At 34.7% G+C, this 12,309-nt stretch overlaps 1 protein-coding gene across 3 annotated transcripts in view; it reads left to right on the forward strand.

Moving 5' to 3' along the window:
- LOC146998384 (uncharacterized) overlaps window positions 1–12,309 on the forward strand; it is a 133,063-nt gene that overhangs the window by 13,014 nt on the left and 107,740 nt on the right. The window contains exons 1-2 of one of the 3 annotated variants that reach the window (XM_085810614.1): window positions 541–907; window positions 1,667–2,207. The exons of 1 other annotated variant lie outside the window; for it this stretch is intronic. In XM_085810614.1, the coding sequence (XP_085666740.1) occupies window positions 1,676–2,203 (528 nt within the window). In that variant the 5' untranslated portion in view covers window positions 541–907; window positions 1,667–1,675 and the 3' untranslated portion in view covers window positions 2,204–2,207. Of the gene's footprint in view, window positions 1–540; window positions 908–1,666; window positions 2,208–12,309 lie in introns of those variants that run through there. One more of the 3 variants, XR_015039411.1, reaches the window with a different exon arrangement.

The raw sequence follows: 12,309 nt of genomic DNA on the forward strand, positions 1-12,309 counted from the left end.
TCACATATGTTTTAATGTTAATTATATTCTATATAACGTATTTTAAAGTATTTGAATTTAATAATATTCTAATTCTTTTAAATGTTGGTATAAATGTTGGTCATTAATTCGATATTCAATTTCAGTAATATTTTAATCTAATTAAACGTTGACACAATATTTTTATAGCGGTGTTTTTATTCTCTTCTTTGCTATATGAAAGTAATAATAACCTTACTTTAGTATTTTATACTCATAGTAATATTTATTTACACTTGTCTGCCATCTTAAAAAAACGATATTTTCAACAAAAAATTAATCCATTACTTTTAACGATATTTATTTTATTTATTTTTTATTTTTTTTTAAAGTTTCGAATACTTTACTATGCGTAAAAACAGCGTTTTTCAAAATAGCTGGCGATTGTAAAAATCGCGCCAACAATTGCGCCAACGTAAATCGCCAAAAATCCGTGCAACCGTCTACCAAAGTAGTACTCGAACTTTCTTTAATGAAGTAGTCATTACATCATGCCATTGATATAACCAATAAAATGATAAGAATTTCTTCAGTCATTGTTAATCACAAAAAATGTTTGTTAATTTTAGCTTCGGGAATCTTTTTTTTTTTTTTTTTTTCCTTCTTGAAAACTATTAGTAACATTAAATACAATCAACTCCCAATTATCAAGGATAATACCGAGGGACATCCACGATTAACCCTGGAATACTATACTGGGGTAGTAAATTCCCCAGATCATTTAGTTTTTCTGATTTTCAGGAAATGGCAGCAGTTGTCTGATTGTGGTTGCAGTTATTCTCCTAACTCACAAACATCTATTCAGTTGCAGGTTTGAACTTGTTTTAGATGGTTGTGTTTCTGAATAACCGCAGTCAACGGGCACTCTATTCCCCAGTGTAGTATTCATGTAAGTATAATATAGTATATTTTTTTGCGTTTTATCATTCAGAACTGAAAGTTTATATATTTTATGCTCATTGTGAGTTATGTAATATTATCTTATATTTAAATATTGGTCTTTTACTAATTAATTTATTCAGATTGTAAGGATCTTAAGTTTTACTAACGTTTATTTTATTTTAAATCTTTACTATCACTTCTTATTTTCTACTTCCGGCCAGAATTATAAGCGTTAAAGTATTTTATGCAAAGTTTGTCTGGCGAACGCCAAGTATTTAAGTTGTGGCTTTTTGCCAAGCGAAAGTGAGGAAGTAGTTAGTCGAAGCAGGCCGCTTACTTTAGAAGTTTGACTCAGTTGCTGGTTGCCGTCCAGGCCAGAGGTTTTAATCCTCTTGATAATTTTTAAAACGTATTGTAGTGTTCACAGTTCTCTGTACTACATACGGCTTCCTGTTAATATAAGGCCAATCTTCCACGTTTATTATTTTAAAGTTAAATTAGAGTTTAGTTCTATTTTTATATTTTTACGTTAGACCCCAAGTAGCGGGTCTGTGTATTCCGAACTACGGAAGTTATTGTAAATAGAGAAAAATAAAGGGTTTTGTATACCCTTCTTGTGTATCCTGTCTACTTCCCACAATTGTTGAACATAGCTTTAGTAAGCTCTCTGTTCCGAGTCAGGTCCTTGCATGTTCCCGAAGAAGGTTAGACGGAACATTGAACCTGATAAGATTATCTTACTAAATGCATTCGTTTTCCTTTACAGCCCTCCAGAATGTCACGAGAATCGATATCTTCAGAAGAAATTATAAATATTCTTATGAATGATGACGAATCAGAAAGCAATGATGACATATTTGAGGAAGAATGTAGTGATGTCAATTGTCTCAAAGAGGATGACGTTGCTGATGATGAGGTGGAAGTTCAACCTGATACGGAAAGTGAAATAATTGAAATTGAATCTACATGTGAAAATGATAGTAATGTTACCCTAAAAAGGAAAAGAGCTGGTTGTAATGAAAATGAACAAGCTTCAACAAAAAGGCGTAAAAGTGAAAATTTACGGTTTACTCAACATGGAACAATTAGGACTCCGAAACAAAAAATTCTTATGGGTAAAAATGGACATAAATGGCAATCAGAACCTCCTCCAAGAGGAAAAACTCCAAAAAGGAATATAGTGATGTGTATGCCTGGTCCAAAGCGAACAGCAAAAGCTGTCACTGTCAAAGCTGTCAAGACAATGTTGGAATCTCTTTATGAATTGCGATATGATGGCGATTATGGTAAAAAATACAAATGATGAAATTGCTCGTCAAAGGAAAAAATATTCTAGTGTCCAGTCTTTCACAGGGGATACATGTGTAGAAGAAATGAATGCACATTTTGGAATTTTGATTACCAGTGCAGCTCTCAAAGATAATCACTTATTTGTGGAGGACATGTGGAACAATTTCTATGGTAAACCTTTATATCGTGTCGCAATGAGTAAAGAACGTTTTCGGTTTCTTACAAACTGTATTCGCTTTGATGATAAAAGCACAAGGGATGTCAGGAAAGTCAGCGATCCATTTGCTGCAATTAGAGAAATTACTGATATGTTTGCGTCTAACTGCCAAGAAATGTATACTCCATCAACATGTTGTACAATTGATGAACAGCTATTAGCCTTTCGTGGACGATTCCCATTTAGAATGTATATACCAAATAAGCCAGCCAAATACGGCATCAAACTAGTGCTATGTGACAGTAAAACATTTTATGCTGTTAATATGATACCCTACGTTGGAAAGGCAACACATAATGGTGAAATTCCTTTGGCAGACTATTTTGTGAAAGAATTGTAAAAGCCCATACACGGCACAAACCGAAATGTCAACAAAGATAATTGGTTTACATCTATGTTACTTGCATCCTCGCTACTTGATGACCATAACCTGGCAATGGTGGGTACTTTTGAGAAGAAATAAAAGGCAGATTCCACCAGAAATGACCATGATCAGTGGTAGAGAGTTAGGGACTTCCCTGTTTATTTTTGATGATAAGAAGACTATGACATCATTTTATTACAAGAGAAATAAAATGGTGCTACTCCTATCTACGATGCATCAAGGGAAAGATGTTATATCCGACACGAGAAAACCTGAAATAATTGATTTTTACAATAAAACTAAAGGAGGTGTGGATACTCTGGATCAGCTATGCACTGCATACAGCTGCTCAAGAAAGGCTAGAAGATGGCCTCTATGTGTGTTCTATGGGCTTATGAATATAGCTGCGGTTAATGCTGCTATTATTTTTAATACCAATATGGCTGTAAAAGGAGAGCAAACCATACCAAGAAAGTCTTTTCTTTTGCAACTAGGACGTGAACTATACCATGGATTGAAATAAGATCAGTGAAACCGACATTACAAACAAAAGTTCGACAGGTGATAAATGAAGTATTGGGAATTGAAAGTACCCAGAAGGACAATTAAAATGGCAATCAACAAGCTACACAGGTGAACAGTGAAAAGAAAGCAGGACGTTGCAGTGTTTGTCCTAGAAAAAATGACAGAAAAACTACAGTAAAGTGTGAGAGATGTAAAGAATTTGTTTGCAACTCACATAAAATTAGTTTATGTCCAAAATGCAAATGAAACTCACAGTTGTTCAGAAAACTCTTATCATAGTAATAGTCAATATTGTATTTAAGTGTCATTATTAATGAAAGAGTGAATATATATAATACAAACCTAATTAAAATATTTTTTACTCTATGGGGGTATACAGTTCCCCAGTGTAGTATTAGTGTCCTCAGCAACTACTGTAGTACTCCAGGGCATAATGTTTTTATAGCGGTGTTTTTATTCTATTCTTTGCTATATGAAAGTAATAATAACCTTACTTTAGTATTTTATACCAACGTAAATCGCCAAAACGCAACCGTCTAAGTAGTACCTGAACTTTCTTTAATGAAGTAGTTATTACATCATGCCCAGGGGCGTAGCTAGAGGGGGTCAAGGGGGGCATCTGTCCCCTGGCGCAGAATCCAAGGGGCGCCAAACTGATGTTACGACATTTTAGAATTAAATGTTTTCCATCCTTGGCAAGCAGTAGGGGGCTCGAAATCTTCAGTTGTCCCTGGGCGCTGAAAGCCCTAGCTACGACTCTGATCATGCCATTGATATAACCAATAAAATGATAAGAATTTCTTCAGTCATTGTTATCATAAAAAAATTTTCGTTAATTTTAGCTTCGGGAATCTTTTTTTTTCCCTTCTTGAAAACTATTAGTAACATTAAGTACAATCAACTCCCAATTATCAAAGATAATACCGAGGGTACATCCAAGATTAACTCAAAATCACGTTTACTCTAACACAGGAAAGAGAAGAAAAATAATCATTATACAATAAACAGAAATATACAAAGTATTAAGAATTTACCTTTATTTTCAAGCAGCTTATGTGGAGAATATGTCATTTGTTTGCGTTAATTAAATCAATATTCAAAGTTTGCACTGAAGCTGGTGGGGACTTCCCTCTCTTTCTTAATGATTTCGTTGATATGCTGCTTTCTTGTGTTTACTGTTGTATTTCGATAGGCGTTGGAGTGAAGCAGATTAACGGCCGCCGATTTCATTCATTTTTATGATTGGGTATTTCATTTTTAACAGATAATTTAAGAATGTTTATGTATTCCGTAAGATAATTACCTACTGCTGTTAAAAGCAACTCCCAGTAATACTGTAAGGATACCGACAGCTCGTTTACACGCGTTTTTCATCTCGTGTTTGTTATAAAAATTATTTTTATGCGGCACGTTGCGCTTATTTCTTCAGAGCCATCGGCCATGGAGCAAACCTAATGATACATCAAAGCTCTTCGTAGCTGTGTGCCTAAGATTTGCGCGGTTAAAAGAAAAATATATTATCATAAAACCCTTTTCGGCCATTGTTTTCTCCCATTTTTATATAGGAGAGAATGTCAATCGAAAATGATCTTTGGACAGTCTGCAGTGTGGGCGCGTGACCTCTAAAAATGCTTTTTAAATTCAAAGAACATGGGTTGGAAAGCATACAATTGTCAGTTTCTCATTTTCTACAAGAGTAGCGCCAGATTTGGATTCGTGGAAATCGTTTTGGGTGAAAACTTAGGAAAGTCGAGTGTATACGCCAGACGGGTGATGAGAATGTTGACACCAAATATGAAAGATTTTCTGGTTGTTTATTATCGAAATTCCCCATGATAGGCGCTGATAAAAAATTTATTCATGCTCAGTGACAAGAGATGAAGTATGTTTTCACCGCTGTAGTCCGCTAAAAAACATGTTAAAAAGCAGTTTTTTCCGACTCCACATATTCTAATCCTAGAAATTTCCCTAAAAGAATTTGGGCAGCTTTTTTAGGCACGAAGAAGGCTGATTGCTTATTGAATTGTATGTTATATAATATCAGGAGAATAGGCTTTTATTTTGATAATCCGTTGACTCAGTTATGACAATCCATAATGATAAAACGCCACGGCAAACACAGTAGAAAAGAGCTGCGTTTCCATGACAACACACTAGCACACAAAGTTCAGATTTCCCAGACTGCTGTTTAGATTCTCTGGCGTCTATCGTTTCCACGGACCTTGCTTTGTTTCGAAAGCTGAAGCAGAATTTGCGGAATTCACATTAGAATGACAACAAGGATTTGAAGGATGTCATCAAGAACAGAATAAAGTTATAAATTCTTTCGGGCTGAAATCCTAGGCTTAATGGATCGCTGCGTAAGTACTTTAAAGGCGAAAGGAAACATGTAGAAAACTGTTAAAATACTTGCGAATTGGGTAAGGAAAGACCGCGGAACATTTCGTAGATCGGCGAAGCCTTTGCATAGGAATATCAATATATAATTACAAAATTTGGATCACGGAAATTTTGTTTTCGATTCAATAAATTCCAGTCTTGTTTGGAAATTTAATCATTTGAGAACTGCAATATTTGTATTAGGGTATATTCAATCGAGAAATTTTGGTTTTGTTGAAAGATCTGTTAGAGATATGCTGCGCTCATTTGCTAAAATTTATGCTTTGTAATATGAGCATTGCAACAGAGTAATCAACTTTCGAAATTGAACTGTTATTACGTAAGATGATGTTTCTTCCTATATAGCCAGCTTTGTAAAGGTTTTGTTTCATAAGAAATTTATAACTAAAACGTTACTTGGCTCCCATACTAAACTTCCAGTAGCAATAACATCATGATCCTGCGTTTCTTTTGGTTCAGTGAAGTTAGTGATCTACTTCTATTTCTACATCGGGAAAAATCTAATTTTTTAACAGGTTGAGAGTTCTCATGTTAAAGAACGTCGCGAAACTATGAAAAATAAGTTTATATAAAAATCAAGCAATAATCGCAGCTATTAATAATATTTCAACATAAATATTATGTTGTCACCACTGACAATGGATAGCAACACAAGGAATATAATTTGGGCAGAAAACTATCTTTTAATAAATCTAAGCCAAATGATTGCTTTTTAACTCTTTCGCATCGAAGTCGCCCGTAACGCCCGTTCATTCAGGCAACGACAAACCGCCCCAACGCCTCGTTTATTTTCTACCTAGTTCTTTCCCCTCCACGTTAGTGTATAGCTCATTGGTTTCGCGAGTTGTTAAAAGACACGTCAATCATTCTTTTGAAGCAAATAAAGGAGAAATACGGAAAGCTATTGACGTTCGCAGGTGCAATCCGTCCCTAATGTGAAACTGCACACAATGGATGAACTAGCAGGGAGAAAGGAAAACTATTCCAAGACAAATTCTTAAACACGGGCGTTTTCGACGTTTGTTGAAAACAGATTTGGTCGTCTCTCGATGCGAAAGAGTTAATACACTATCCTATACTGAATGCTTCCAAAAATTTGATTCTGCTTTCCTTAATAAAACGAACTTCATGAGTAGACTTAAGAATTAAATGCAGACCAATTTTTAAGACAAATCTACAATACGAAACTATGCGTTAAACTATTTTTCCTAGCGATAGTAATTATTAAAAATGGAGGATTTAAGCTAGCCGAGTGAACGACAAGCAGCGATCACTTTATCGCGCCTTTTTGTATAGGCAGTCATTTTATCATACATCTCGAAATGAAATATCCGGTAATAACATAAGGATAAAGAATGTTGCAATATTTTTTTTCGAAATTCAAAACATCGAAAATCACGTATAATCAAGTTTACCCTGATGTCTTGCTCTCTTAATGCTAAGCAATCTGCCTACAAGCAAGTAACTTCTTTTTATGAATTCAGATGACGATATCGATAGAAATGTTTGCCACTGAACTCATGAAAAGAAGAAATTATTCCCACGTGATATATAATTTTCATGCGTCATTTAAGTTATAGAATTTGGTATTCTTTAGTAGCATAATTTAAGTCCATACTTCTAACAGAGAGCGAACTATAGCTGTGTCTGAAAAGAACTGCAAAGTTTTATGAAGGATTAAAAACCAACTTTTTCTATTACATCAGAACTTGAATCAACCGCAACTTGTTGCGATATAGTAATTTAAAGTAAAAGCCAAATTCAAGAATTAAACTAAGCCTAATAGTCAAAGATTACACAATAGATCTCAAATTCTAAGTTGGCTCAGAGCTTCTCACCAGTGTAACAATTGAATGTTTGATGCAGTAACGAAAAGGCAAAGAATTGTAATCTTATCAAAGCTGGCGAAACCCAGTAACGTGGCGTCGAAAGGCAGAAAGTCGATCTTTCTTACAATCTTTAAAAACATCATCTTAACATGATTTGAATTCTGGTAGGGAAACGGAAAGGAGAAGTGACAGTACAGACTAAATCTATAAATAAGTGTTTAGATAAAATAATAACCCTACAGAGTATTATATATATTTTTTCTTAAGGTTAAATGAAGTTTTAATAGTAACGTTTCTCAGTTATCATGGGAATCAGAAGTTAGCTTTTTTATAAATTTATATTTATAAAAAAGTAATAATAGTTCATGTAATGGTAAAATCAAAAAAGGAGAAATCCATACTTAATTATTAATAATTATTAATAATTAATCCTTTACAATTAAACTATTTAATAATTTTTGAACTTTCATTTAAAGATGTAATGGTTTGCTACAGGTGGATCAAGTTTAATTTATTCATTATAGACTAGGTTATTCATAATAGACTAAAATGGTTTCTAGGTTAAAATTTATTTGAGATGTAACATTAGTTTTGCTTAGTGATAAAAATTTGTATTTAATTTTAGTATACAATCACAGGGACAGAAAATAGATGAAAATGATGCTACATTTGTTTACGAATAAATTGAATATAACTCTGGATATGCATATGTTACCAAACCATCTTTAATTAAAGAACACTAATACTTATTATGGTTTGGTTTGGTTTATTTGATTATGACAATGCAATTGAGGGATAACCGGTTAATGGAAGAGATGCCTTTGTGGGGGAGTTTTTAAGGGAACTGGTCTGTGTACACATTTCACATGGGGAAAACCACTAAAACGCGCCATGTAGCCAGCCCTTTCGCTCGAATTCGTATCCCCCACCGAACTACCAATGTTCAGCGGCTTAACCGCACGGCTGCTAGTAACCGTTGTGAATCGATTCAGGAAATCGAGGCAGCAACGTCAGCACGGTTAAAGATACTCGCGAAAGATCACTTCTAGAAATTTTTCATAAAATGGTAAGAACGGTAGGAAAAGTGTGAAGTTAGTAGGGATTTTCTGAGGGGCTAATGGCAACATATATGTTACTGTTATAGTGATCTTTTTATTTGAATATTCACTGGTTTTTTTAATTAGCGGATGTATTTAACTGTTATTCAAGCAAATGGCAAACGTTATCGAATTTCGTAATTCTGTGATTCGATTTATATGCTAATTTACCACGCTACAAGCAATGTGCCTTCTAAATTTATTACAACTGCGTTTTATAGAAGTGCAGTTGTACGGTGTAGAAAGATAACTGCGAAACGCAAATACGTAATTTCCTAATGCGCTGTTTGAATAATAATGATTTTTTCCTCTTCTGATGTCTTCTACTGTCTATTGAGCGTGATAAGTAAAAAGGTCTGCACAGTTGCACAAGAATTAACTTGCGGTCGCTCACATACGCTAATTTGAGGAAAAGTAAAATAAGTAAAAATAGTAATAAAAGTAATAAAAGTTAATGTAATTTGGTCAAAATTAATTACACAGAATTTTATACTTTAAATGGAAATGTTATATAATCATAAATATTTATTAAATTAATATCATATGAAATGTATAAATGTGAATATTAGTTTAGAATATGTATGTAAGTCAATTAAGAGAATTTCGGGATGATCGGAATAAAATTAACTTGAATATCAGCATATTATATATAATTATTATTATTATTATATGACACTTCAACATAGATACTCAAAACATTTTTCAAACCATCCACTGTAAAGATGTAGGAAGGGAAGAATCTTAAGAAGTGTAAAGCGAATAATCGCTTGAGTTTGTGTGACAGAAGACCGTCAATAGAACAACCGCACCATCATTTAGACTTTCGGTTTGTCTGCTCTATTGATGGTACTATCCACCATCTGCAGCTCATCGGCATTTATTGAAACAATTTAGCGTACAAATTACGTTACAATTGGTTAATGTACAAAACATAAGTAAATACAAATCTTGAATACATAATATAACTTTCAACTTATATAACTTTTAAAATAAAAATAAAATATAAAGTCCATGTAGAAGTCAACATATAAATATATGTGAAAGACCATATGTAAAAGACTTATATATGTAAAAGACCATATATGTAAAAGTCCATATCTTGTAAACGTCAATAATGTAGTAAAATTAATAAAGTAATAAAATCAAAAGTATAAAGTCTATGTAGTAGTCCAAGTCTTCAGAGTGCATTCATGTCTCAAGAGAGTGAAAGAATGTCTATAAGTAGAATGGCCATATGTAGAAGTTCATACAGTGGATGGACAAAAATATGGAAACACCTTGTGAAATGCATGTTTGAAAAGAGAGATTGATTTTAATGAAATATATAGGTGGCGCTGGCGTTTTTGACTACTGACGCCACCTATACAACTTCGTAAATGTGCTAAACAGTTCAGTTGTTGTCGGAGTACTGTTATGTGAGGTTGTCATTGCATTATGTCAGAGTTAACAGACTTCGAACGTGGGCAAATTGTTGGAGCACGTATGGTAGGTGCTTCCGTAAGCAAGGTAGCCGAGGTGTTTAGTGTTTCAAGAGGTACTGTATCGAAGATTTATTTCGCATATTTGAAAAGCGGAAAAACATCATCTGCTTAATCACAGCGCGGACGAAAGTGTGTCCTGAGTGATCGTGACTGACGATCATTAAGGGCAATTGTGACGAAAAATAAGAGTTACTGCTGAAATGAATGTTGTGTTACCGAACCCTGTGAGTACCAAAACAATTAGAAGGGAGCTTCATAAACAGGGAATTGCTGGCCGTGCTGCAATTGAGAAGCCACTCATCAGTGATGCTAATGCCCGTAACAGGAAAAGGTGGTGTTTAAGTCATAAAGCCTGGGCTATAGAGCAGTGGAAGCGAGTAATATGGTCTGACGAGTTTTCTTTCACATTGTTTCCCACTTCTGGCAGAGTTTACGTCTGGAGAACGCCATCTCAAGCCTATAATACAGACTGCTTGTTGCCAAGAGTGAAACATGGCGGGGGTTCTGTTATGGTTTGGGCAGCCATATCGTGGTTCTCTGCTAGCCCCATGATAACTGTGTCAGGGCACATGACTGCCAAGACTTATGTGAACATTTTGGCCGATCAAGTTCATCCCATGGTACAAACTTTGTTCCCCGATGGTGATGGTGTCTTCCAAGACGACAAAGCCCCTGTTCACACAGCTCACATTGTCCAGGACTGGTTTTCTTAGCATGAGGATGAGTTGTCCCATCTGCCCTGGCCACCACAGTCACCAGACCTGAATATTATCGAACCTTTGTGGTCTACATTGGAACGGAAAGTGCATTCTCGTTATCCACCACCAACATCGTTATCTGAACTTGCCACCGTTTTGCAGGAAGAATGGTATAATATTCCCTTGGCAAACATACAGGAACTGTGTTTATCCATTCCGAGAAGACTGCAATCTGTTTTGGATGCCAACGGGTTTCCTACACCATATTAAGTAGAGAAACATGTTTTTTTAAAGGTGTTTCCATATTTTTGTCCAACTCCTGTATCTTGTAGAAGTCTATATATGTAGAAGTCCATAGTTTAACATTATTTGTAATTAGATCAGTATCCGCCTTGTTCAATGATTTTTGTGGAGCTTTTAAATTTTCACATTTGACGAATAAATAGTTATGATATTTTGAAGTTTATTGCAAAGGAAAGTTCGTGTGACTGGAAACAACAAGGTAGAAGGGTAAAATAACTATAGCTCCTATTAAGTGTAACAGAACTCCGTCTTGGAGTTGTACAATAAAACTGACACTCGGGCTCGAGCTTAAGAGACTAAGAATTAAACTAAACTAATCTTAACTAAAGAGATATAGCCGAAGCTATCAAAATTCTAACAGAGTTGGCCCCTTAACGCTAATCGATTAATAAGCTAAGAAGGGCCTAAAGTATGGACGAACGTAATAATAGCTTACGAGATAGTAGCCTAAAAAGGTGGACGCGTGCAGCCAGAATATCTGGTATCTCTCTCTCTCTCTCAGACAGTAGAACTTCGCAGTTAAATACCGCTCTCCATCATTAGCATGCAAATGTGATTCTAAAAATTACGTTCTGGCCGGAAGTGGCTAGTTGAAATTAAGAAGCGATATTAAACGAAGATTAACTCAAAATTTAAATGTTAATAAAATTAACATAATCCTTACAAAGAAAGAAATAAAGACAAAACAGCAAAATCTTAAAAGAAAGAAGGAAAGGAAAAGAAGATGATGATAAAATGAGTTGTAGGCATGATAACTTTAGTGTGAGTATTGTATTTCATAAAAGAGGCATATGACAAAGTTTTTACTCTCTCTTTCGACATCCACCATATTGCTGATTTATCATTTTAACACTCCGTTGTTCTCACCTTACTTGAGAAGACATGGTCATTTCATTTAGATATATTTTCATTTTTTTTTTTCAAATTTACTTCTTTTTTAAGGATTTGAAATAAATATTTGTTTAACTTGTATAAAATGGATATTCTCCGTTATTGGACAGCACGCGCGAAATAGATTTTTGTTAGTTTATGACAAAGCAGGGTAGGGATATTTGCCTAAGGGGAGTGATGAATTTGTGGAGGACTTTCTGAGGGAAATGGGCTCGTATCGATCTTAGACGTGGGAAAACATGAAAACGCCACTGCTTTATGTTGCTGGCCACGAGAGGGCGCAGCTTTCTTATTTTATGTTTATTATTTTTTCT

Source organism: Stegodyphus dumicola, chromosome 2 (genome assembly GCF_044657685.1).
Source record: "Stegodyphus dumicola isolate Sdum_Otavi_A_Nest chromosome 2, ASM4465768v1".
NCBI lineage: Eukaryota > Metazoa > Arthropoda > Arachnida > Araneae > Eresidae > Stegodyphus > Stegodyphus dumicola.